At 54.7% G+C, this 22419-nt stretch overlaps 8 protein-coding genes across 8 annotated transcripts; 3 read left to right on the top strand and 5 right to left on the bottom strand.

The window, feature by feature from the left end:
- Positions 1 to 34: 34 nt before the first annotated feature.
- CAOG_00804 (mannosidase) lies at positions 35 to 2987 on the top strand (the record flags this gene model as incomplete). Its single annotated transcript, XM_004365618.2, has 4 exons — positions 35 to 706; positions 862 to 1338; positions 1478 to 1588; positions 1731 to 2987. The coding sequence occupies 4 exons, from the start codon at positions 35 to 37 to the stop codon at positions 2985 to 2987; spliced, it is 2517 nt and encodes an 838-aa protein (XP_004365675.2).
- Positions 2988 to 3012: 25 nt separating this feature from the next.
- Positions 3013 to 6683, bottom strand: CAOG_00803 (vesicle docking protein). Its single transcript, XM_004365617.2, has 3 exons — positions 6439 to 6683; positions 3596 to 6103; positions 3013 to 3471 (listed from the first exon to the last, which is right to left on the bottom strand). Exons 1-3 carry the CDS (start codon positions 6592 to 6594, stop codon positions 3226 to 3228), a joined length of 2910 nt encoding a protein of 969 aa, XP_004365674.2. The 5' UTR covers positions 6595 to 6683; the 3' UTR covers positions 3013 to 3225.
- A 130-nt stretch (positions 6684 to 6813) lies between these two features.
- CAOG_00802 (hypothetical protein) lies at positions 6814 to 9354 on the bottom strand. Its single transcript, XM_004365616.2, has 3 exons — positions 8653 to 9354; positions 8098 to 8491; positions 6814 to 7977 (listed from the first exon to the last, which is right to left on the bottom strand). Exons 2-3 carry the CDS (start codon positions 8433 to 8435, stop codon positions 6951 to 6953), a joined length of 1365 nt encoding a protein of 454 aa, XP_004365673.1. The 5' UTR covers positions 8436 to 8491; positions 8653 to 9354; the 3' UTR covers positions 6814 to 6950.
- Positions 9355 to 10627: 1273 nt separating this feature from the next.
- Positions 10628 to 12654, bottom strand: CAOG_00801 (leucine-rich repeat-containing protein C10). Its single transcript, XM_004365615.2, has 5 exons — positions 12589 to 12654; positions 12077 to 12177; positions 11489 to 11749; positions 11237 to 11363; positions 10628 to 11148 (listed from the first exon to the last, which is right to left on the bottom strand). The coding sequence occupies exons 1-5, from the start codon at positions 12631 to 12633 to the stop codon at positions 10960 to 10962; spliced, it is 723 nt and encodes a 240-aa protein (XP_004365672.1). The 5' UTR covers positions 12634 to 12654; the 3' UTR covers positions 10628 to 10959.
- Positions 12655 to 12732: 78 nt separating this feature from the next.
- On the bottom strand, positions 12733 to 13989 carry CAOG_00800 (hypothetical protein). The gene is made up of 3 exons (XM_004365614.2): positions 13789 to 13989; positions 13537 to 13643; positions 12733 to 13404 (listed from the first exon to the last, which is right to left on the bottom strand). The coding sequence occupies exons 1-3, from the start codon at positions 13928 to 13930 to the stop codon at positions 13012 to 13014; spliced, it is 642 nt and encodes a 213-aa protein (XP_004365671.1). The 5' UTR covers positions 13931 to 13989; the 3' UTR covers positions 12733 to 13011.
- Positions 13990 to 14020: 31 nt separating this feature from the next.
- CAOG_00799 (hypothetical protein) lies at positions 14021 to 16130 on the top strand. Its single transcript, XM_004365613.2, has 7 exons — positions 14021 to 14342; positions 14488 to 14820; positions 14937 to 15086; positions 15193 to 15261; positions 15369 to 15509; positions 15591 to 15780; positions 15972 to 16130. Exons 1-7 carry the CDS (start codon positions 14118 to 14120, stop codon positions 16088 to 16090), a joined length of 1227 nt encoding a protein of 408 aa, XP_004365670.2. The 5' UTR covers positions 14021 to 14117; the 3' UTR covers positions 16091 to 16130.
- A 65-nt stretch (positions 16131 to 16195) lies between these two features.
- CAOG_00798 (hypothetical protein) lies at positions 16196 to 17642 on the top strand. The gene has a single exon (XM_004365612.2). The coding sequence runs from the start codon at positions 16268 to 16270 to the stop codon at positions 17537 to 17539; it is 1272 nt and encodes a 423-aa protein (XP_004365669.1). The 5' UTR covers positions 16196 to 16267; the 3' UTR covers positions 17540 to 17642.
- Positions 17583 to 22396, bottom strand: CAOG_00797 (hypothetical protein). Its single transcript, XM_004365611.2, has 4 exons — positions 20241 to 22396; positions 20003 to 20133; positions 19754 to 19865; positions 17583 to 19671 (listed from the first exon to the last, which is right to left on the bottom strand). The coding sequence occupies exons 1-4, from the start codon at positions 21651 to 21653 to the stop codon at positions 17707 to 17709; spliced, it is 3621 nt and encodes a 1206-aa protein (XP_004365668.2). The 5' UTR covers positions 21654 to 22396; the 3' UTR covers positions 17583 to 17706.
- Between the last annotated feature and the right edge of the window lie 23 nt (positions 22397 to 22419).

Genomic DNA, 22419 nt, shown 5'->3' with positions numbered 1-22419 from the left:
TGATTTCATTCTTTAATTGTTGTGCGCTTTCGCTATGCTGCCAGTGTACCATCGCCGCGGTGGTGGTGGTGGTGGAGGGGGTGCTGATCAGTCCTCGCTGTCGCCAGGCGCGCCGCCCTCCAACGGCACTCCCGGCTACCACAATGGCTTCAGTCATGGCTACAACAATGGCTACGTGCAGAGCGGCTTTGACGAGATCACGCTCGACAGCGGGAGCGACTCGCGCTACGGCGCCGGGCGCTACACTTCTGCTTCTGCTGCTGCTGCCTCTGCGTCGGACGCGTCGTCGTACGGCAATGGACACGGCTATCATTCGTCATCATCTGCTCCGGATGCGTTTGCCGGCTCTGGGTCTGGATCCGGGTCTGGCTATGGCTATGGATCTGCTGGCGGCGCGCGGTCGTACGGAGTCAGCAAGGCGTCGTCCGCGTCCATGTTTGACGCGCTGCTGGGTCGTCTCAAGCTCAAGAAGCGTGTTGCTCATCTGACACGCGTGTACGACAAGAGCGGCGCGATCGGCGTCTTCAACCAGAGCTCGAGCTCGCAGCGTCGACGCTTGCTCGTGCTGTTGCTGATCTGCTTTGCCGTCGTGGCACTGCTGGCTCTGTCAACTGGCTCAGGCAGCAGCAGCAGCAGCAGCAGCAGCAGCAGCAGCAGCAGTAGCGATGATGGGGATGCAATTCACATCAAGAATGGCCGAATCAAGGTGGCAAACCAAAGGCCGACATTCCCGACGACGATGGGGCTGATGATCCGGCAGCACCGAAGCAGCACCGAAGAAAGACGTCAAACCCAACAAGCCCAGAAACAGGCACGGAAAACTCCCTGGCCAGAACATTCTGAAAGATTGGCGCGAAACAGGCCGAGCCGGTGAAAGCAGAGCCAGAGCCACCGCCGCCACCGCCTGCGCAAGAGGAACCTGCAGTGAAACCTGCAGAGGAGCCTGCAGAGGAGCTGGACGATGAACAGCAGATGCAAGCTCATCTTGAGCGAGAAAGGTTGGCGGAGGAGAAGCGAATCAACGACGAAATGGAGCGCCTGCTCAATCTCAAGCAGGAGCACGACCAGCGAAAGCAACAATACCTGGACCAGATCAATGCCAATGCTCGGATACAAGCAGCGGCGCAGCTCGAGTACCAAAAGCTCAAGCAGGCTGGTCTCAGGCTGACTCCCGAGGAACGCGCACGACAGGAGCGTGAGCGACAAGCTGCGCTCGCCAACAAGAAAAAAGCAGCGGCGGATCGCGCAGCCAAGATTGAGACTCACCGCACTGCCGTCACGCAAGCGTTTGTTCATGCGTGGACTGGCTATGAGACTCACGCCTGGGGTCACGATGAGGTATGTCGCGTGGCAGATTTTTTTTTTGTTTGTTTGTTTTATTTGTTTTGGTTTGTTTGTGGGGTTTTTTTTTTCTGTGCGTCAGCATTTTTGCGCCACATCATTCATTTGTATTCGTCTTTATGGGTCTACGCCTCAGATTCGACCTGTTACGAATGCGACGAACGACAGCTGGAACGGCTGGGGTGTCACAATGATTGATGGGCTGGACACTGCCATGTTGATGGGGCTGGAATCTGTCGTTCTGAAGGTACAGTCAATGTTTGCTGTTCTGAGTGTACCTTTGTTCACCCAAGCCTTGGTGCTCACCCCTTGCTCATTTGATTTGTGCTCTCGCGCCATGTCGCTCTTGCCCCCTTTTCCCCTTTCCTTCCCTTCCCTCCTTCGCGCAGGCTCGCAAACACATTGCTGCCCTGCACTTCACCGACGACAAGAGCGTATCGTTCTTTGAGACGACCATCCGCTATGTGGGTGGTCTGCTGAGTGCGTACGAGTTGAGCATGGATGGAATCTATCTGCTGAAAGCCGTAGAGCTGGCCAACCGCTTGATGCCTGCCCTCGAGACCAAGACAGGCCTGCCGTATCACGAGGTCAATGTCAAGACGGGCGTGTCGAAAAACCCAGAGTGGACGCGGGGCAACTCTCTGCTTGCTGAAGTCGGTAGTTTCCAGCTCGAGTTCAAGTATCTGTCCGCGCACTCCAAAACACCCATCTACGGCGATAAGGCCCAGGCTGCCATGGATGCGATTGCGGCGCAGCCTCTTGAAGTCAGCGGCCTGTATCCTCTGCTCATTCATCCCCAAACGGGACTGTTCTCTGGCAACGACATTTCGTTTGGCGCTCTCGCGGACAGCTTCTACGAGTACCTTCTCAAGCAAGCTCTACTGTTTAGGGGTCACCCGCGCGAAGTGCAGCACCGTCGTATGTATGACGAGGCCGTCGTCGCGCTCAAACAACACTTGCTCTTCCGCTCCGCGGCCACCAAGCTCCTGTATGTCGCCGATCGCCGAAACAATGTCGCTGTTCATGAAATGGGGCATCTGTCTTGCTACCTGCCTGGGCTGCTCGCACTCGGTGCCGAGGGCGGTCCCAACCCTGACGAAGATTTGGCGCTGGCGGCAGATCTGGCGTACACTTGCGCCCGCCTCTACTTGGAGTCGCCGTCTGGCATTGGTCCAGAAACCGTTGCCTTTGATGGCAAAACGTCTGAAAAATGGCAGCCCCTCACGCTTGCCGAGCAGGCTACGTTGCAGCTTCAGCTCGAAGACGAGCGCTTGAGTGCCGATAGAACCGCCGATACCGACCGTGGCTATTCCGTCCGATCTGCCAACTACCTGTTGCGGCCCGAAACGATCGAGAGCTTGTTCGTGCTCTTCCGTCTCACGGGCAATCCCGTGTACCAGGACTGGGGGTGGGCCATTTTCGAAGCGATCGAGCGTCACTGCCGCACCCCAAGTGCCTACTCTGGTCTCGAGAATGTCAATTCCCCAAATCCCAAGCAAAACAACTCTATGCAGAGCTTCTTCTTGGCTGAGACGCTCAAGTACCTCTTTTTGCTGTTTAGCCCTCGAGACGTACTACCATTGGACGAGTATGTCTTCAACACCGAAGCGCATCCGCTCCGCATCGCCCCGTATGTCTCTGGATGAGCGATGCGTTTGAAAAAGCTAGGAGCTTGCTTGATGTATTTGTATTTAAGTGCCATTATTAAACAAGAGTAGTGACAATTCTGCGAACGAAAGTGGAGAGACAATGAAAACAAAACACTGTAATAAAGACATTCACGAAAAAAATTCCACAACACCAACCCGCGCTAAACAAAAACGTATGTTGACATAAAAACAAAAAAAGAAGAGGACATGGGCCAAAATTGCAGAGCAACCGCCATTACTGCTCGCTTTCGCCGTCGTCTTCTTCTTCTTCATCAGTGACTTCGCCGCCCAGATCCAAGATTCGTTGCCTGTACTTGGCCTTGGTGTCGTCATACTCGGCCAGAATGCCAAGCAGCGCTTCGTGATCTGCCTTCAGAGAGTCGTGCTCCTGCTGCAGGGTTGTCAGAGTTTGCAGCGCAGAGACTTCGCCTTGCGACGGCAAAGTTGGAGTGGACTGCTTGGAAGCTTGGACCTGTGTAGTCTACACGCCCAATTCAAAAAAAAAAGGGAGGGGAACCACGCACACCAAAATGAGAACGACAGACTTTTTCAAACCGGCAAACAGAATTCAAACCACAAACCAGAACGACATTCCACGACTTTACCAAAGTCGCAATCTCGCTATCGCGTTGAGATACGGCGGCTCGGAGTTGCGCAATCTCGCTGTCTTGCTTGCGGATGAGATCTTTGAAGTTTTGCAAGACAAGGGCATGATCTGCCGAGTGATCAGCAACTTGTGCCGACGCTTGCGGCGTGGGTGAGTAGGGCTGCTGGGTTGATTGCTGCACCGGGGTCAGAGGCTGTTGGTATTGTTGTTGTTGCTGCTGGTGCTGCTGCTGTGGCTGCTGTTGCGGTGGCATTGGTGAAGGCTGGCCTTGTTGTTGGGGCGAAGATGCCACGCCCGGATTCTGGCCAAAGTTCTGATACGGCAAGGCATAGCCCTGCGGTGCCGAGGGTGCTTGTGGCAGCGTTTGAAGATGCTCATACGCAGGATCAAGAGCTCGTTCGATCGCGACGGACGCGCGCTTGAACAGGACGGTAAACTCGTAATCAAACCACACATCGCCCGGCTTCGTGCTTGAAAAGCTCGTGTTGGAGGCAGCCTTGGTAAAGTATTCACACCTGCCAAGATTGGCAATATAGCCATTGAAGGTCTCGAGATTGATGCGGTTTTGGATGGTCAGCCGGATGGATGCGCGATTGAAGGTGGACTCGGCAACGTCGTTGTGGGCAAAGCACAGGCCCAGAAGCAGTGCCGCCATGCCTTGGATGACAACGGACACGGCGCCAGTCGAGGTCGAGTGGTGTTGCTCGAGAAGCTCGACCAGGAAAGGCAGGTTGTAAGTCGAGTGCAGGAATGTGCGGACGGCAGCAGGCGAGTCTGCCAACCACGAGCAGAGAAGGCGAAGCAGGCCCACCAGGGTGCGCGGCGTGCTGGACGGATCGGAGGAGGCGGCAGACGGAGAGCTGACCGACGAGCGGGAAAGCGCCCCTGTTCCCGACACCTGGGTCATGGCGTTGGTGCACTGCGACATGAGCGAGAGGGGCTTTTCGCCGAGACGAGCGGAGATGTGGGAGGACAGCGCCATGTCCTTGGCCACCGTGCTATTGGTAATCACCGAGCCCAGCGCAATCGAGCACAGCCAGTTGGCAAGCGGATCTTGGGCATTGAACAAGCCGTTGGCCAGGAGCTCGCCTGCGCCTTGCACATGAGCCACCAGAGTGACACCACCAGAGCCAAGACCGGCAGTCGCAATCAGGTTGTTGCTTGAGGACGACGGGTGGATGCCAGAGCCCAGCGCGGACGACTGCCCTCGACCAGCAGCGGCGCGCGCGGGCATGAAGGGGATGGAGTTTCCAGGGAGCGTGGACGCAACAGCTGTCTGCATGTCCTCGTTGTTCAAGACCAGCGACTGGAACAGGTAGAGCGCAGCGGAGCGCTCGGCGAACGCGCGACGCGGCTCCAGCATGGCAAACAGCAGGGCCAGGGGCGTGGCCACAATGGCACCGTTGACAGAGACTCGGCACTGCGCAAACGCATCTTGGCTGGCTGGCAGCCCTCGGATGACTTCTGCAGCAGTGCTCAGCGCCTCGCACTTGACGCGCGGCGGGAGGTCCTCGAAGAGGGCGATTTCGGCTAGCAGCGCAATGATGCCATGCTGGAGCATGGTCTTTTGTGTGATGACGATACTGGTGTTGTTTGGGGGAACAAGAATTCGGATGAGCTGCAGGCCGAGCACCGCGTTTGCCGTCTTTTGTTCCGTCCAGTGGGCGGGTTGGGGAGTCTGTGCGTCGCCACCACCGTGGCCTCCTGCATGCGAGTGTCCATGCGATTCATGGTCGTCGTCGCCGTCGTGCGAGTGGCCGTGACCCTCGTGTCCGTGGTGCTGGTGCTGGTGGTGGTGGTGCGAGGAGCCGTTGTTGTGGTGCGACGCAGCCGGAGGCGCCGAGGCACTGGCGTGACTCGGGCTCAAGCTGCGCAAGAAGGGCACGAGGCGCGGAACACAGCTTGTCTCGCGAAAGTAATTTTGGTTGGTTACGTTCTTGCGCAGCAGGTTGGACATGAGATGCAAGCAGTCCTGCACGATAATGCCACCCTCGGCAAAACCCTCTTCTTCCATAATGTCAAGCAGCAACTCGAACGCGTTCTCGAACGTGACAATCTTTTGGATGGCCTGGTTGGAGCGGGTGAGCTGGACGAGAAGAAGCAGCGCCTCGTTGCGGATGCTCTCTCGCGAATCCTTGAGCAAATCCATCAGACGCGAGATGCCCATTGGTGCAGCGAGGATGCAGTTCTGGAGCTGGTCGCTCCTGTTGGTCAGCAGCAGTGTCAGAAGCTGCACAGTGGTGTAGCGCACGTAAAAGTCGTTCTCAGCCAGCAGCGACAGCAGCAGCGAGACTGTGTCGTTCATCTGGATGAATGCTTCCGTGAAACGCAAGCCCAGATCGTCGTCTGCAGGCGCCCCTGCTGCTGTCGTGTTGGCAGCTTGGCTTGGTTTCGAAGTGCACAGGGCGATCAGCGTCTCCAATGCAAACCGTGTAATGTCGGCGTCCGTGCTGTCGTTCTCGAGGACGTGCAGCAAGAGATGCAGACCGAGTCGGCCAACGTCCGCCTACGAGTCACAAAATGCAACGACGACCCCAAACGGAACCGAGCAAAAGTGAGAGCGAGTGGTTGTACCAGAGTAAGAGAAATTGAAGAGGTGGCGCCTTTGTCGGCGTCGAACTCAAACACGCGCGTTGCAACAGTGAAGGACGCGGTTGGAGTTCGCTTCATATGTAGATGGATGTGAGGTCGGTCGGAGTTGTGTGGAGTTGTGTGGAGAGAGGAGAAGGGGAAGGCGAAATTTGGTAGATCTCGCGATTCTTGCCTACTTGCGCTCGCTCGCTCATGCCAACGGCAACGGTGACAGCGGCGACAATACAGAATCAACAATGTTTATCGTACCTGGTACTCTTTGGCCAGCGACTTGAGCGAGCGCACGGCGTTGCGGCGATCCTCGAGCAGGGTTGAATGCTCAAGCCGATCGCACAACTTCTCCACAGTCTGGAGCCCAGTCTGCGTCGGAGCAGCAGTGGAGAAGATCGAGTTGAAGAACGACATTGTGTGTGCAAATGGTCAGAAGGCAGACACAAAGCGAGAGAGAGAGAGAGAGAGAACGACAAAGTGTGATTGAAAAATCAGAAGGAAAGAAGAATCGAACAAAAAAAAAAAAAAAAAAAAAAAAAGAATGAAACGAAAAATTTTTGGTTGTTGCTGAACGAAATCACTCAACGAACGAACCAAAGAGCACTTTGACACTTGCAACGAGACAAACAAAAACAACTAAAAGCAAATTCTTATTCAACGCCGTATGATTGCCTGATCATTACGGCAACACAAAATCTCATCAAACAAAACAACATAACAAACCAAAAAGCTCAAAAAACCAAAAAACAAAAAAGCTTAAACTCATTCACTCACTCGTGTTGCGAGGACTGAGAGTCGACTGTCACTACAACATTGGCTCCGTCCGCAAGAGAGAGTTGCTGGAAATGCTCGACATCCGCCTCGGCATCGGGTAGTCGCGACGCGCTGGAATTCATAATCTCGACGGTGGTCGAGTGCACCGACATGCGGTCGGTGGACGAGGTGGAGGGTGTAGCCTCCTCCTCTTTTATCCGCGCCACCGCTGGTATTTGGGCTCGGGGCAGTGCTGGCGACACCCCGGCCGAGTCGACCTGTTCTTCCAGTTCGATCTCGTCGTCGATGTGCGTTGTGACCTCATGCTTGGTGTTTCGACCGTGCGACGTGCTTGACATGTCGATATCTACATCTTCGGTGGTGCGTTGAGGTCGTGCGTAGCGGAAAAAGAAAATCGCAGGGAACATGACGACAAAATGAATAATGTCGAATTGGTAATTTTGGATCAGAGTTCCAATAGTGGGCGGGTCCATGGGGTTGGTGTCAATGTCGCGCTTGGCACTGATACGAGAGCCAATTCCGTACGCAATCACGCCGATGGCAATCAGCCCAACGCCAATGGACAAAAAGTTGAGAATGGCAATGCGACGCAGTGCGTGCGCTCGTTTCCGCATCATCTTTTGCTTGACCTTGTCGGCATTTGCAGCGGTGGTGCTTGCTCGTGTAGTTAACTCGCCAGGCACGGAGCTCCCAGTGACGGGCGGGTGCGAACTGTCGTCCTGGCCGCTCGTGCTGGAATAGCCGAAGCGCTTGTAACTTGCGCGGAGGGTGCGCCAAATCAGCGTGCCGTGATACGCACCGGCAGAGCTCCATACCACGTTGAGAGTGATGAGCATGATGAAGACGACAACATCTCCCTCCCAGGTCAGCAGGACGTGCGTGAACTTGAGAATCAAGGCGAGGTAGCTCACGAAAAAGATCACAATCAGGGAGCCAATGTACACTCGGTTCAGGAACTTGCGGTACCACGGGCGGAAGGTTGTTTTCGACACAAAGCCCATCCAGCTCCAGACCATCGAGAAACTGGGATATCATGATGGATGCGAGGGAACGAGAAAACAAAAAAAAAAAACGGTGAGATGTCATTCTGCCTCGCATCATACCCCCCCCGACTCGATTCACCAAAAGACCTAGAAAACTTACAACATGGCAAAGCAACAGGCGGTGGAGGTGGCATACGCGTACGAGTTCACCCAGTACGGCACAATGCCATACCACGACATGGGGTCGAACGCACGGAGCAGCATGCCGAATGCGCCATACACGACAAAGTACAGCACAATGTTTTGAATGTCAAGGGACCAGCCATTCTTGTATCGCACCACCATGTACAAGTTGTACACGGCGAGAGTGCAGAGCACGGCTACGAGCGCGCCGTAGATGGAGTGTGTGACGATCGGGGCCGCGCCCAAATGCTCTCCAAACGTTTCCGTGCAGTTTGGGCTGATGTAGGGCTCGGGGCACACGATGACGGCGGCCATGCTTGACAACAGGGGGATATATGGCAGTGCTCTCGCGGATATGCTTGCTAAAAGGCCTTGAATCGAGTCAAGGTGAAAGCAAAAGCGGATGCAAAAGTAGAAAAAAAAAATAAAAAGAAGAAGAAAAAATGAAAAAATGGAAAAAATTAATAAAAAAACAAAAAATGCGAAAAACGACTTTTTGCGAACCCGTCTTGTCACTCGTCGCCCTCCCTACCGATGCGCGCTGCACCTCGTGGACACGCGTTATTGACAGGAGTGGATGGGGCTGTAGACTTGCAGAGTGTGCCGCGTGGGAGGACGAAGAATCGGACACTCGACACGATGAGTGGCGCGGATGGCCAAAATTGTTTGATAAAAAGAGGCGGCGGTTGCTACCGCAAAAAAGTGGATTTGATACGACGGCGCAGACTCAGCCACGCGGCGACAATGACGGAATGGATGGATGCTTGAAACCGGGACACACGGGAACGAGGATCGGATCCAAAGTAGCACCACAAGAAGAGAAGTCGAACAGAGAGAGAAAAAGCGAAAAAACAAAAAGGCAACTGGACAACAACAAAATATAAAGTACAAAAAAGGGCGCGCCTAAAAATAAAACAGGATGACAGCAAAAGGAGAGTGAGTCGAAGCAAGCGTCAAGATCGGTTGTGTAAAGCCGATTTGCGTTGTCATGCCAGCAGCAAAAGACGAAAGGGCGAGTGTGGTTGGTTTTTGAACAAACAACAAAGCAATCAGCAAACGAGAGATCGAGAGAATAGAGTGTGGATCTGGCTGAAACGATCAACGAGATTTGCCTTCCCATCAAGCATGTGCATTTGTGGAATATGCTCACACCGCCTCGCTCCGATGGTAGTCACATGATGGTAAAATGATGAAAGAAACCCGCGCGTGCTGTCGGCTGTTTGTTATTAAGAAAGAATGTTGCAGAGAGTAGAAAAAAAAAAAGTAAAAAACATTAAAAAAAAAAGATTAAAAAAATCACACTGATTCCACAACCGGCGATAAAGCGATGGGGTGGACCAGGACTCCTCCGATGCCGATGATAAAGCGCAGGAGAGAGAAGATTGTGCAAAAAGCAATCACGATCCGCCAAACCAGCCAGAGCGCCCCACCGAGATGCAAGATGCAAAAGCACAACAAGAGATCAGCAGGACGAAACAAATGCACATCATTTGGATCGTCTTTGAGGCGGATGTCACACGTCACACTGATCGCCTCGTTGCACCTTGCGTGGCGTGCCACAGTCACACGATCAGCAGCCAGCGCCACCAGAGTGCAGCAACAGGGCGAGCGGCAGAGTGGGTGGGAGCGCGAGCGCAAGTGTGAAGCATAGCTCTCGCTTGATCTGAGTCCACACGGCGTTGCATCTGCACATGGTGCTCAATGTACATGTCCGAGAACGAGCTAGAGACCATCAGAGCACGATGTGCAATCATAAAAAACAAAAAAAAACATCCTTGCACTGCCAACCCACCCAGCAAAGACGCGCGAGACGGAGTCGTGGCGAACTTCAGTGCCACCCAAAACAATCCCCCCCCCCACACGCAGATCACAGAGTCGTTCTCTTCCCGCCTTCCGTCGTTGGGGCAACTTTGTTCTGGTCATCGTGAAATGCTGCGTGTTTCACAAAGAGGTGTGTGTGTGTGTGTGTGTGTGTGGAGCGTCGTAGATGCTTCTTGCGCATTGGAGTCCAGGATTCCGATCACGATACACAGTTTTTGTTGTTGTTTTTTGCATCTGCCTCGCCCGTCGTCTCAGACAAACCAATTTCCCCCCGAAAGCAACAGCAAGGCTGGCAAGTCAAGTCGAGTGCTGTCGTAGCATGGAAGGCGATTTTGCTGGTGGTGCAGTGCACATCGGAATTTCATACAAGGTGAAACCGAAAAAAAAAAAAAAAAAAGAATGCGTCAACAAAACCGAACTTGGAAAATGGGGTCAGAGTTTCATCGGAAGGAGCCCCTCAACAACCACACCATGACAAGGCGAGCACTCCAATCAACGCAATGAAAGTGAGGTAATTTCCACGAGCGCAGGCGACGTCAAAAAAGCGCGCGAGGAAATGAAACGCAATGTGAACAAACAAAAACAAGCAGAGGCACGCTGCCAAAAACAAATCCCAAAAAGAGCCAGCTGATGGATCTTCCCCCCTGTCCCCTCCCTTATTTGGGTCGGGTCGTGTTTGTTATGTTGCGTTGATGGTGGTATTTGTGCGAGTATACAAAGCGCAACGATCTGGCTTCGAAGCAAACGGTTCAAAAAAAAAAACATGGGAAAGATGGTTGGCGCGTTCGCAAATGCAAATTGCAATGTTCGTCCAAAGCAAAGCAAGAACAACAAGACATTTCGAAAAACTCGCATGTGATCAGGCAACCAAACAACCAAACACCAAAACACAAAGAAGACAAAAAGCAAAAAGCAGCAGCAGCAGCAGCAGCAGCCAATAAGCGCCACCTCTGCCAACACTCCCGCACACACAGCAGAGAGGGCGCACGCTCAAGAGCCAAAGCGAAAAAAATAGGGGTTACAAGTCATTGTTGCGAATGAAGCGGTTGCCCTCCGAGTGTCGGCCGTAATAGACGTATTTGCAGACGCCAAAGGTCGATCGGCTCTGCCCTTCCTGTGCCAAGTCGTCGGGAAGCGGCTGATAGTCGCCCCCGTTGTTGTCCGAGTCCTGCTCAACTACTTGCTTGGATTGTTGGGATGCAGCAATCTGTTCTCGAGGTGTCGATGAGGAAATCAGGTGAGGATACACAGACGGCAACCCCCACACACACACTCCCACGCCCAGGATGACCCACCTCTTCGTCTGAAGGGCGCACCACACGCATGAAGGCGCCAACACGCTTGGCTTCCGCTCGCTCTGCCGCGGTGACTGTGCGCGAATCCAGGAACTTGAGATTTGGCAACTTGTACAGCACATAGTACCTGTTATCGAGCAAAAAGCATCAATGCACAAAAATCTCCTCGCGTCAGAGATTCCATTCGCAGATCAACCCGCGACTACACAAAGCCTTCAAGCGCCGCTCAAAAAGAGACACCGGAACACGGACCGATAACGCTGATAGTCCTCCTCGTCCTTGGCTACAAGTTCGTTCGGACATGCGAGATTGCCGAGCAAACTGAGATAGGTGAGCTTGGGGCACGACTTGACAAGGGTCTCGAGCAGTTGGTCGACGTTGGTGATGCGGTTGTTGTTCAGTGTCAGTGTGTCCAGCTCTTTTTGTGCAGGGAAGGCCAGGCCGTCGCCCAGCTCGTTGTTGTCAACCACGAGCTCGCGCAGGCTCGTGAAGGCCTCGATGCCAGCAAGCGATCTGGGATGGGTGGACAAACACAAAAGCAATCAGAATCCAAGAGGTTCAGGAGGTTCTGGAGTTGAGAAAAACCAGCGGAGAAAAGGTTTGAACTCGCTCCAGGGACGTAGCGCGACGACAGCAGTGTCGCCACCCAGCCCCGGCGCATTTGGAGGAGGAGGAGAAGGAGTCCATAGGGGCATTGTTTTGGCGTCGAGCCCGTTGTGGTAGCAGCTTGCCCTTGAATCATCATGGTGGCTCTGATTCTCATTCTCGTTCACACTGCGCTCGCCTTTCCCCTTCGCTCCCCCCCCTGTCTGCTCGGCGCGTCGCACTCTGTGGGCTTACTTGAGTGAGTTGTAGCTGAGATCGAGTCTCCGCGTCTTGGGTCCAAAGCGAGCGCCGGCTTCCGCAGGCAGCGACGTCCAGTCTCGACCAACGCAGCTCAACTGCACACACAGAGAGAGAGAACAGAAGGCACGGTGAGCCAACTCCCAAACACACGCCGTCTTTCATTCACCCCCAAATCCCGTAATTCCCCCCCCCCCTTAGCCAAAGCCAAAGCCAACGCCCCATCAGAGAGCAAGTCCGCCTCGGCTGATAAAAAGTCTAATACTGGCATGTGACGCTACTCGAAAAACCGCCGCGCCGCTCCTGCAGGCTGCTGCGGGGCTGCTGCTGTCGCTCTGCTTTGCTAGCAGTGGTCGGGAGCACATTCACTTTTGCCGGCTTAATGCGTTGTGCGGGAGACGTTGAAGTCGGAGCACCGCATGAACAAGAACAACGAGGCTCAGCCACAATGGACTTTTCGATGCATTGAAGGACTTTTTTTTTTTTGTTTTTTTTTTTTTTTTACTTACCACATCGCCTTCCAAAGCCACTGGACTTGGTTGTTCTTCGCTCATTCGTGATAAATTATGAATGAGCTGGGTCAATAGTTGTAACAATGCAGTACCAAAGCAAACGACCATGGCAAACACAAATGTACAAATGACAATGGAAAGTCACTAAAAGGTCGTTTAGTACAGAAGAATCGGACGGCACGACATGCAGGCGTTTGAAGATGCCATCTTCAAAAGTGGTGGTACAATAAATGTTGGGGGGTGGGGTGGAGGTGTCTCCTGCCGCGTGAGAGTGGGTGGCAGGGAGGGGTGTGAATAAGAGGTGGTCGTTAACATGAACATAGTGTGCTGTCGTCTCGTGTGGGGCTTGATTGACTCTGGAGGAAGCTTGTTCGCAAACAAAAAAAGCCAACACGGACTTGTCTCGAACGATGGAAAAACTCACAGAGCTGGTCGCTTCCAAACCAGAAGGAGAATGACGGTCGCCACAATGACAAAACTGCTTGAGGCTATTAGTCGATCATCGCTGAGGGTGCGCAGGTCGAAATGCCCATCTGGCAGGTCTTCTGGCAAGACGGAGATGGATTCGAACGGCACCTGGCCAGAATGCCGCGTTACAAACGCAGCCACGCTCTCAAAGCTGCGATTGCCATGGTAGGAGCTTTGGAACTGAAGATGGGTGTCGAGGTGCCGTCCGAGATAGTGAATGACAGGGACGGTCTCGACGTGCTCATCCGCCTGCACCGCAATGACGCGCAAGTACGGAAACGCCGCGGCCAGCGTGTGGTAAATCGGAAGAAACGCGACCGAGTGCGGACAGGAGGGCGAATGGACCTGCAAAAAACAAAAATTCAAGCAGAGCACATTTACGGTTGATGAGTCGATGCGTGAATTGCCCTTCGAGTTGTTTGCAAAAATGCCCATAGGTCTTTGAGAGCAGACAGACAGACAGACAGACAGACGTACAAGAATGAGCGCAGGGTAGTCGGACGTGAGGAGGGCCTTCTCCAGCTCGCGACCCTGCTTGAATGGCAAGACGATGACCTTGTGTGAAAAGTATCCATCGCTGTCGACTACGAGATGAAAAGAGGGGGGGGGGAGAAGGTTAGTGCAGCGCAATGGAAGTGGAACACTGTCGAGCGCCCAACCGCGCGCCAAATCGCATCCAACGAGGACCAGGAGCACACATTGAAAAGCAGAGCGAGCATCACGACATACTGTGCCGCATCAGGAACGGCCGAGTGAGTGGCCAGAGCGGATGACAAGTGGACTCTGCCAAACCAGCCAAACCAGCTGAACCAGCTTCAGCCAGACCGAGCAGCATCACCACGCACAACGCCAGAGCAACCGACGAGCGCATAGTGAAATCAAATAGGACTACAATGGCAGCCAAATGTTTGCGGCTTTGTGTTGTTGCAGTAATAATAAAAGACTGAGTTCTGAGCCAGTCAGTCTTTTTGGGGGTTTTTTGTTATTACGCCGCCCATCCACCACACCACCCCCAACCTCCACAACTTGCTGCCGTTTTCCTGTACATCTTCTTCATTATGGACGCACTCGCTGCTGAGCTGGAGCGCAAGCGCAAGTTGCTCGATCCGACCGGCACCGGGCAGCCCAAAAAGTACTTTCGCAAGGCCGACCTCGACCAGCGCAAGCTCGAACTCGCGCGTGCAGCCAGCGCCATTGTCAATGGTGGATCTGCGACGACAGCGGCAGGAGCGGCACCAGCTGCTGATGCCGGTACTCCTGTGCTCGATGCGGCTGCACGACAGGTAAACGTCCAGCGCCTCGAGCGTACTCGAAAAGCAGCAGCAGCGTCGGTGATCAACACAGCTCAACATCTGACTTGCTTTTTGTGTGTGATTCGTGTTGCTTTGGTTGCTGGTCTGGAAATCGGGGGTGCGGGGAGGCTTGTAGCTCGCTGCTGCCAATGCCGCTGCCAATGCGTCGTCCGCCTCTCCTATGAATACAAGCTCAGCTCCGGCCAGCGCTTCAAGCAGCTCTATCACTGCTTCATCATCATCATCATCATCCTCGTCTGCAGGTGCTGCGGCTGCGGACGCCAAGCCGGACGCATCAGGTGCACTGGTTCCGAATACGCACCGTCGCGATACGTTCTGGCTGCCTCAGCCTGAGGTCATTCGACGACTGCGAGAGCGTGATCACCCCATTCGCTTGTTTGGCGAGACGAATGAAGATGTGCTCGAGCGGTTGAGACAATTGGAGATTGTCGAGCCAGACACCAACAAGGTAATAACGTGTTTGTGTGTTTCGGGGGGTTTGGTGTGTATTTTGATCCCTCATGCTCAGTGGCTCACTCCGGTGGCATCCTTCTTTGTTCCTTGACCACGATTGCACCCTTACAGGGCTTCCGGAACGACTTCATGGATGCCATTGGCGTTGTGGATCAGGAAATGCTCGACGAGCTGATGCAGCAAGAAGCAAGCTCGCGCTCGGCCAAAGTCAGGAAAGCCGACACCATCGAGAGCGAAAAGACATCGTTCCAAGAGTTGCAGGTGCGAGGGTGGAAAGCTGTTTTGAACGAACTCGGCCTGCTGCACGAAACGGAGCGTAGAGTTTGCTGACTGTCTTGTCGCGCTTCTTTGTTCGTATTCTTTTTAGAAACAAGCACGAGGCCTTGACGAGAATGACATTCCTGGCAATCTTGTTCTCGTCTTGAAACTCTTAAAGGTACGGTCGTGTGGCTTTGGAGCGTGAATTTGCTCGTTTCGTTTTCGGTTTTTTTTTCTTTTTCGATTGCTGTTTGCTGATGGACTCTTTGCTCCACACACTGGCAGTACCTGCTCAAACTTTGGGAAACTGAGTTGGATGAGCGCTCTGAAGAGGAAAAGCGCGCAATGGCGGGCAAGTTGCTCAGTGCAACCGTCATTCAAACGCTGTCGTACCTGAAACCGCTTTTCCGTCTGATCAAGCAAAAGGTATGCGGTGCTGTGTTTGATTTGTGGTGTTTTTGTGCTGTTTCCGCTTTTCGATGCTCATCTTTGACTGTGTTTGTCCAGGCTGTGCCAGACGACATTGCGCCATTCCTGATCCGCATCGTCCGCTTCATGCTCGAGCGCGAGTACTCTCAGGCTGGCGATTCGTACATGAAGATGGCGATTGGCAACGCGCCATGGCCCATGGGTGTGACGATGGTTGGTATTCACGCTCGTGGAGGCCGCGAGAAGATTTCCGCTGGCAACATTGCCCGTAAGTTTTCTGTTTTTCTCGGTCTCCCCCTCCCGCTCCTCCCACTTGTTGGATCGTGCTCCCCCTTCCGGGACCTTCGAGGAGCTTCTAGGCGCTCTGAACCATTTGCCAGCGCATCTTTTGTTGACATGATTGTCCAAATTTCTGACGTTTTCACTCCATGCTCTCTCATTCTCTCTCTCGCTCTTCAGATGTGCTCAACGACGAGACCGCCCGCAAGTACATCCAGGCACTCAAGCGCCTCATGACCGTGTGCCAACGAAGATTCCCTGCTGCCCCTTCGAAGAGTCTCGAGTTTGTTCGTCAATGAAATATTTTGTGATGTAATGAAAAGTTGACGTCATTTTTTATTATTATTTTTTTTTTTTTTAGATTTTTATTGATTTTTTGGGATTTTTTGTTTCAAAAGCCGCCCCAATTTTGCCCATTCTTTCGCTCCAGTCCTCAAATTGTACTGTACGAAAAGCCCCCAACTAGCACCCGCCAAATGCCGCCAACCATTCCCCCGGCGCTCTCTGAGATTGCCGAGCACCCAATGACGCGCATGGCCCTGCTGGAGTCCGCTGCCAAGGTCGGCCAGCGAGGAGGCGCTACAGCCAATTCGGGCGACTTTCCTTCTCTTGTTGCGCAACCAACCAGCACAGCCAAATCCGGAACAGCCTCGTCTGCTTCTTCTGCCTCGACTTCGTCGGGTTCTACGTCGTACTGCGCCATGTCGACAGCTGCCAAGGCTGTGCGCCCGCGACGAAACATTCGCTTTGTCGCTCCCAACGATCCCAGCGTTCTTCTCAGCCTGCTGTTTGAATACGAATCCCGGAGCGATGATTCTGATGCCACCGCTGCCACCGCCACCAACGACGACGCTGTTGTGTCTTCACCATCCTACTGCATGGACTGCTACTATGGCTACCCAGCGCGACAGGTGGCCGCGGCACACTGCGAAATGCACATGACGGATTGTGCAACTTCATCACATTTCCAAATGGAGGCTGACGACGCCACAAACGCCGACGACCACCGGGACGACCAAGCCGACGCCATCGAGGCATCTCTGTACAACAAGCACCGTGGAGACAGCGTGCGTCGATCCACGAGCGAAAACCGCTCGGACAAGATCCGCCCCAAGCGCCGTTACAATGTCAACATGTTGCGTCGCGCGGAGGCTCGCAAGCAACGCATCTGCGATCAGATTGCTGCCGAGAAGGCGAATCGCCCCAACTTTGCCCGCGATTACTGGATTGAGCAGGTTCTGCCCAACCAGGAGGCTGCCGTTTTCTCGAGCCGCTTGGCACCCTCGACGATTCCTGCCCTGCAGCCCAAAGCCCGCAAAGCCGCTGCACGCCATGCGCACCCGTATGGCGGCGGTCACCGTCACGAGCAAGATCCTGCGCTCGGTGTGCGCCACGCGGTTACTCAGGGCGCCAACCCGCTTGGCATTGACAACCAGCTGATGAACCTGCTCATCCAGCTCCAGCACCGTGACATCACCCCCGAGGACTACGACGCACTCCTGACTTTGGATGCGTCGGTGGCCCGCCCCACCGTCAGCCGCAGCACCATCAACAGCTTCCCGACCCGCGTTCTCGAGCACGACATTCTCGAAGTCGTCTGCACCGTCTGCCTCATGCCCTTCGATGCCCAGCAAACTGTTCGTACCCTCAGCTGCGGGCACGAGTTCCACCGCGATTGCATTGACAACTGGCTGTCCCAGTCTTCGTTGAACTGCCCTGTGGACAACCTCCCGGTGACTACCCGGTGAAGATTCAAGCCTTCCCTTAAGAGTCGCCAAGAGTTGTTGGGAGCTTTTCGATAATAAAATCTCATTGTTAACCATGGAAAAAAAACAAACCAGTGATACAAACCCAAAATTGATCCAAATGTTACGCCAATCCGACCCAAAGCAAAAGATTCCATGAAGAACGCTTGTTACGACTGAGACGACCTGACTTTGACTCGCGTTTGTTGCAGCCAGTCAGGCTCTTGGCCATCATCATCATCATCGCTGTCGCTCTCGATAGGTGCGGATGCTTCGTTTGACGCGGGTGGTTGCGTGAAACCCGAAGCGCCCTGTGGTGGCTCGAGGGCCATTGGCACCGCGGAGGAGAGGTCTGAGTTGAGCGGGGTGGACAAAGGTTCGTGCTGGGACGAATAAACACCTTGCCCGGTGTTGGTCGAGGTGTGACGATCTGTCGTGCCGCGCAGCTCTGTGCCCGCACCCGGGACAAACACGTCCATCACATCGGCAATGCACGCGCACGTCTCGTCGGACAGTACGATTCCCAGAGCACGCTGGTACTCGACAAATCCGGCAAGAAGATGCACCATTTGGGCCCAGCAATCCTCGGACGGGAAGGCACGCTGCAGTAGAGCTCGGTTGAAGTCATGATCGCGCACAAGACAGCCCAGAAATAACGCTGCGTAGGCGCCGGTAATGTTGCGATCTGTTTCAGACTGCTCATCAAGCTCCGGCGGCTGCGAAACAGCGGGAGGAGCCGCGGTGGGTGGGGCAGCAGCAGCAGCAGCAGGCGGAGTAGTAGTTGCTTTTCGACGCCCTCGTGTCGTTGCTGATGCCGTGCCAGAAGAGGTCGGCGCGCCCGCAGTCGGTGTCGTTGGCGTGGATGGAACAGTCGGTTGGGGTTGCCGATGCACGAGCTGGAGAAAGACGGCTTGCGAAATGGGTAAGTGCTCCGAGGTGGCTAGGTCGAACAAGTGCGCGCTATTCTTGGCCGGTTCCTCATGCTGAGACGTTGCAAAGGTCGGTGCTAGGCCGCGAACTTGCGCTTTGGACAAGCTGAGCACTCCTATCGCCTGGCGATTGCTCCACGTATGCTCGGTCAGATTGACAAGCAAGCCAAGCCCGTAGACGCGCACATCGTGCGTGATGTGGTTGTGGTGTGCCACGCCACCCGCAACGCGCGACGTGGTTGCTGATCCGCTGTCTTCAACCACATGCGATGCCAGGACGAGTGCCGTCTCCGTAATCACGGCCAGTCCTGGCGACGCGGCGGCCACCGCCAAGCACGCTTCAGACTGGTTATTTGTGGCGTTCATCAACACACGCAGCGCAGACACGCTAATGTTCGTGCAGCTACTTGGCAACATTCGACGAGTTGTTGTGGCAGGTAAAGCAGGCAAAGGGGCGGCACGCGACTGGTGCTTTTTGGGCGCGGTCGATCCAGGTCCTTTCACATCAGCGAGAGGCTCGTTGATTTGCTCCAACAGCCACGCCCAAAAGTCGACAATCGAAACAAGCAGCGCACTGGGATGAATGGCTTCTGCAGACGATGACGATGATGAAGTGGATGAGGCTTGCGACTGCGGGTCCGTCTCTGGCGTTGGTGCCACGACTAGTCGCAGTTGTGTCTCGGGTGTGGCTGCGACCGTCAGGTCGCTGAGGATGGTCATGCATTCTTGCATCGTCCAGAGCGTGGCAGCAGCCGCGGGCGAGGTTTCTTCACCGCCCGCTTGCGGAAACAGCAAGCGCGTCTGCTGACTCTGCAAGTGCCTTTGCTGTTGCACAAATACGCTAGCTACCTGGGCCAACAGTGGAGTGGAAGCCAGCAAGTGCCGGCGCACGCTTTCGATATTGCGGCAGGTGGCGATGGATCGCAAGACGACGAGAACTATTGGCAGCAGCAGCGAGCCAGAGCGGTGTTCGGGCAATAGCTGTGGAATGGTGGCCAGCATGGCTGCAACAGTTGCTCGCATACGCGGGGTGAGCGAGCTGCTGCTGCTGCTGCTAGCTGCCAAACTCTGGTTGGCAATCGGCTTGGGTGCTAGTGCAGTTTCCAACAAGGCGAGCGCAAGCTTGAGCAGATCGCTTGATGCATCAAGGACGGCAGAATCGCGCGTAAAGACGGCCAAAAAACCAGCAGTGCAAATGGCCAAGTCCTGTTGCCAAGAAGAAGCGTCGTGTGAGCGCAGCTCCCTACAACCAATTGAAAACAACCAACATCATTGACAATCACCATACCGCATGCTGGGGAGCATCTGACAACATCCGGCAGACTCGAGAAAGGGTACCCAATGCACGAAAATGTAGTTGAAAATCTTGCGATGCCGCTTGCTCTGCCAACGTACACATGCTGCACAAAACAAAAACAAACAAACAAAACAAAAAACAGACAAGCCCCAAGCGTTGTGAAGGTCAGTGAAAGCCGTTGACAGATGGAATTGTTCAAAGGACAAAGTTAAAGCGCCAGTTGGTCGAATTCTCGGCTACCTTTTGCAGCGCACTCCAGGTGGCTGGGCCGAGCCGAGACCTTCCAGCATATACTCGAGATCGTCGCGAAGCTGCTGGTTTTCGCCAGCTTGTCGAGACGCCAGTGATCCAGTCAGAGCAAGCGACATGTCCTGGGCGTTAACGGTGAGGGTGAGTGATCGAGCAGACAAGAACATGGAAGACGTGCAACTCGGGCTCCATCCAACCCCTGCCCCCTCTCGCCCCAATCTATACTAACCGGTGATTCCAGATCGTCGAAAGGGTCTTCCACGCGCACACGTTTCGGTTGCAATGTGACTGTGTCGGCCAAAGTGCGCTTTTCCGTCGGTCGCTTTGTGGTTGGCCGTGCTGGATTGGCGGTGCTGGCAGCGACAGGAGGCTTGCGCGCAGGAGAGCTGGATGGCGATGATTGTTTTGATAGCCCTGTCCGCGAAGGGGAGGCGCGCGCAGGAACGGGCTCGACGGCGGATGCTGGGGCTGCGGTTGTTGTTGTTGCGCTCATACTTCGACCTAAGGTCGTGCCAGTAGTGATAGGAGGCTGCTGAAGGGTAGAGAGTGCAGACGCTTGAGTGGACGCAGCAAGCTGCCGCCGAGCAGCGGACGCGCGAGGAACGGCCACGGTAAGGGTTTCTCGCGCAGGCGAGCCTTGCTCCACCGGCGGCGAACGAGTTCGAGGAGAGGTGCGAAATGAAGACGAAAGGGCTTTGGTATTGACCGCCTCTGCTATTCGGGGAGGCTTGGCATCGATCGGAGAGCTTGAACTGGAAGCGCTGGTGGATGCAGCCGGAAGAACGGAATTGGGAACTCGACGGGCAGGACTGGCGGTGCGCTTTAATGGCTTGGTTGCTGGATCGTCGTCATCGTCAAAGTCAAACGCAGAGGGTGCGGCAGCCAAGGTGGCTTCCTTCGCTCTCGTCGTCGGTAGCGGTGCAGAACGCCCACTGAATGGATTTCGCTTGATGACTGGGATCGCACCGCCCGTCGCACTGACGCTGTCTCTCGGTGGCGTCAGTGCAAGCGATCGCCGTCCAGGGCGTGGAGCAGTCAGCAGCGGGCGAGCCGTCGCGGACGAGGACGAGGACGAGGCCTCTTCGGCTTCATCGACGGATGATGATGGTCGCGTGGAGTTGGCTTTCGCTGGCTGCTGGAGCGACGACTGGCTCGTGCTGTCGCTCGTGGATGCACGCAGTGACCTCTGCTGCGTCGAGCGCAACGGCGAGGAGGAGGTCGCCGTCGACGGTCGTGCCGCGATCGCTCGAGTCTGAGCCTGGTCCACCGTGGTTGGATTCAGTGGTGCTCGCGTGGTTTCGCTCGCAGTTGGCACCACAGCGCGCCCAGTCGAGTAGGAGCGATGGCTCTGTGTTGATGGGCTACGATCTTGAGGAGTCTGGTCGGACGGTTGAAGTGGTGGAGGGGACGCTTGCACCATCATCGTGTCGAACGCATTCGAGGCCGAGTCAGAAGCCGCGACTTTGCGACTGTATGTTGCCGCTGGTCGCTTGTGCATATGCGAGACGAGAAGGTGACTGCCCTCTGGATGCTGTCTCTTCTGGATTCTGGATGGGATTGAGAGCAAAAAGAGCTCCAGGCATTTGCTGTTTGGGTGATGGTGTTTCAAGTTCGAGTTTTTTCGCCCGTCAAACAACAACATGTCTCGATTAGCCGATACTTGTGCGTTGGACGAGTTTGTTGCCAAATAAACCCCTTTGCTTTATTCCATCCTGACATGCATGTATCAGCTCAGTGAGTTGGCAGTGTCAATCCGTGCACTGCAAGCAGAGTTGGGATGTATGGAGCTGCGGTTTGGGTTTTGTTTTGTTTTTTTCGGTAAATCTCGCTTCCGTTTCCGTGCCCGTCGGTGCCGGTCATCGCTTTTTGCGGTTTTTGAGCTCGTTCAGCTATTAGCAATCTTGTGTGTGGTGGCCGGTCGATGGGGGCCCCGTTGGAAGCGATGGGGCGTGGTTAAATTTGCAAATTGGCAAATTTTGGGTCGCTTCCGTTCCCGTTTCCGTTTCCGTTTCCGAAGGCTCGAACCAAAGCCCAGTGCAACCCACGGCAAAGCAACAAGCAGCAGCAGAAGGGTTGTTTTTGGACCAACATGTCTTCTTGCAGAGCCGTGCAGAATAACCAATCCGACCCGAGCCAACAAAAAAAAAAAAGTTTCGGACGATGAACCGCACAGCCGGATTTGTCACTCAGGTCCTCGCTCGCCCTGCCCCGCTGTGGTACTTTGTTTTGCTGCGACGGAAGCGGTCTGTTTACCTTACTGCATCCCTTTTTCGTCGTTCGCATCGTGTAAGCGGAGTTGGCTCCGGCTGTTCCGTTTTGCCGGCCGCCGCCCTCTTTCTGCCTTGCCTCCGGGCCCCTCCTCCGCCATTCCGACGCTTCCACTGGCCAAATTCGTAAATGAGCTGCTC

Source organism: Capsaspora owczarzaki, assembly GCF_000151315.2.
Source record: "Capsaspora owczarzaki ATCC 30864 unplaced genomic scaffold supercont2.1, whole genome shotgun sequence".
Lineage (NCBI taxonomy): Eukaryota > Filasterea > Ministeriida > Capsasporidae > Capsaspora > Capsaspora owczarzaki.
Note: the sequence above shows the minus strand (reverse complement) of the source record. Positions and strands in the feature narration are given on the sequence as shown.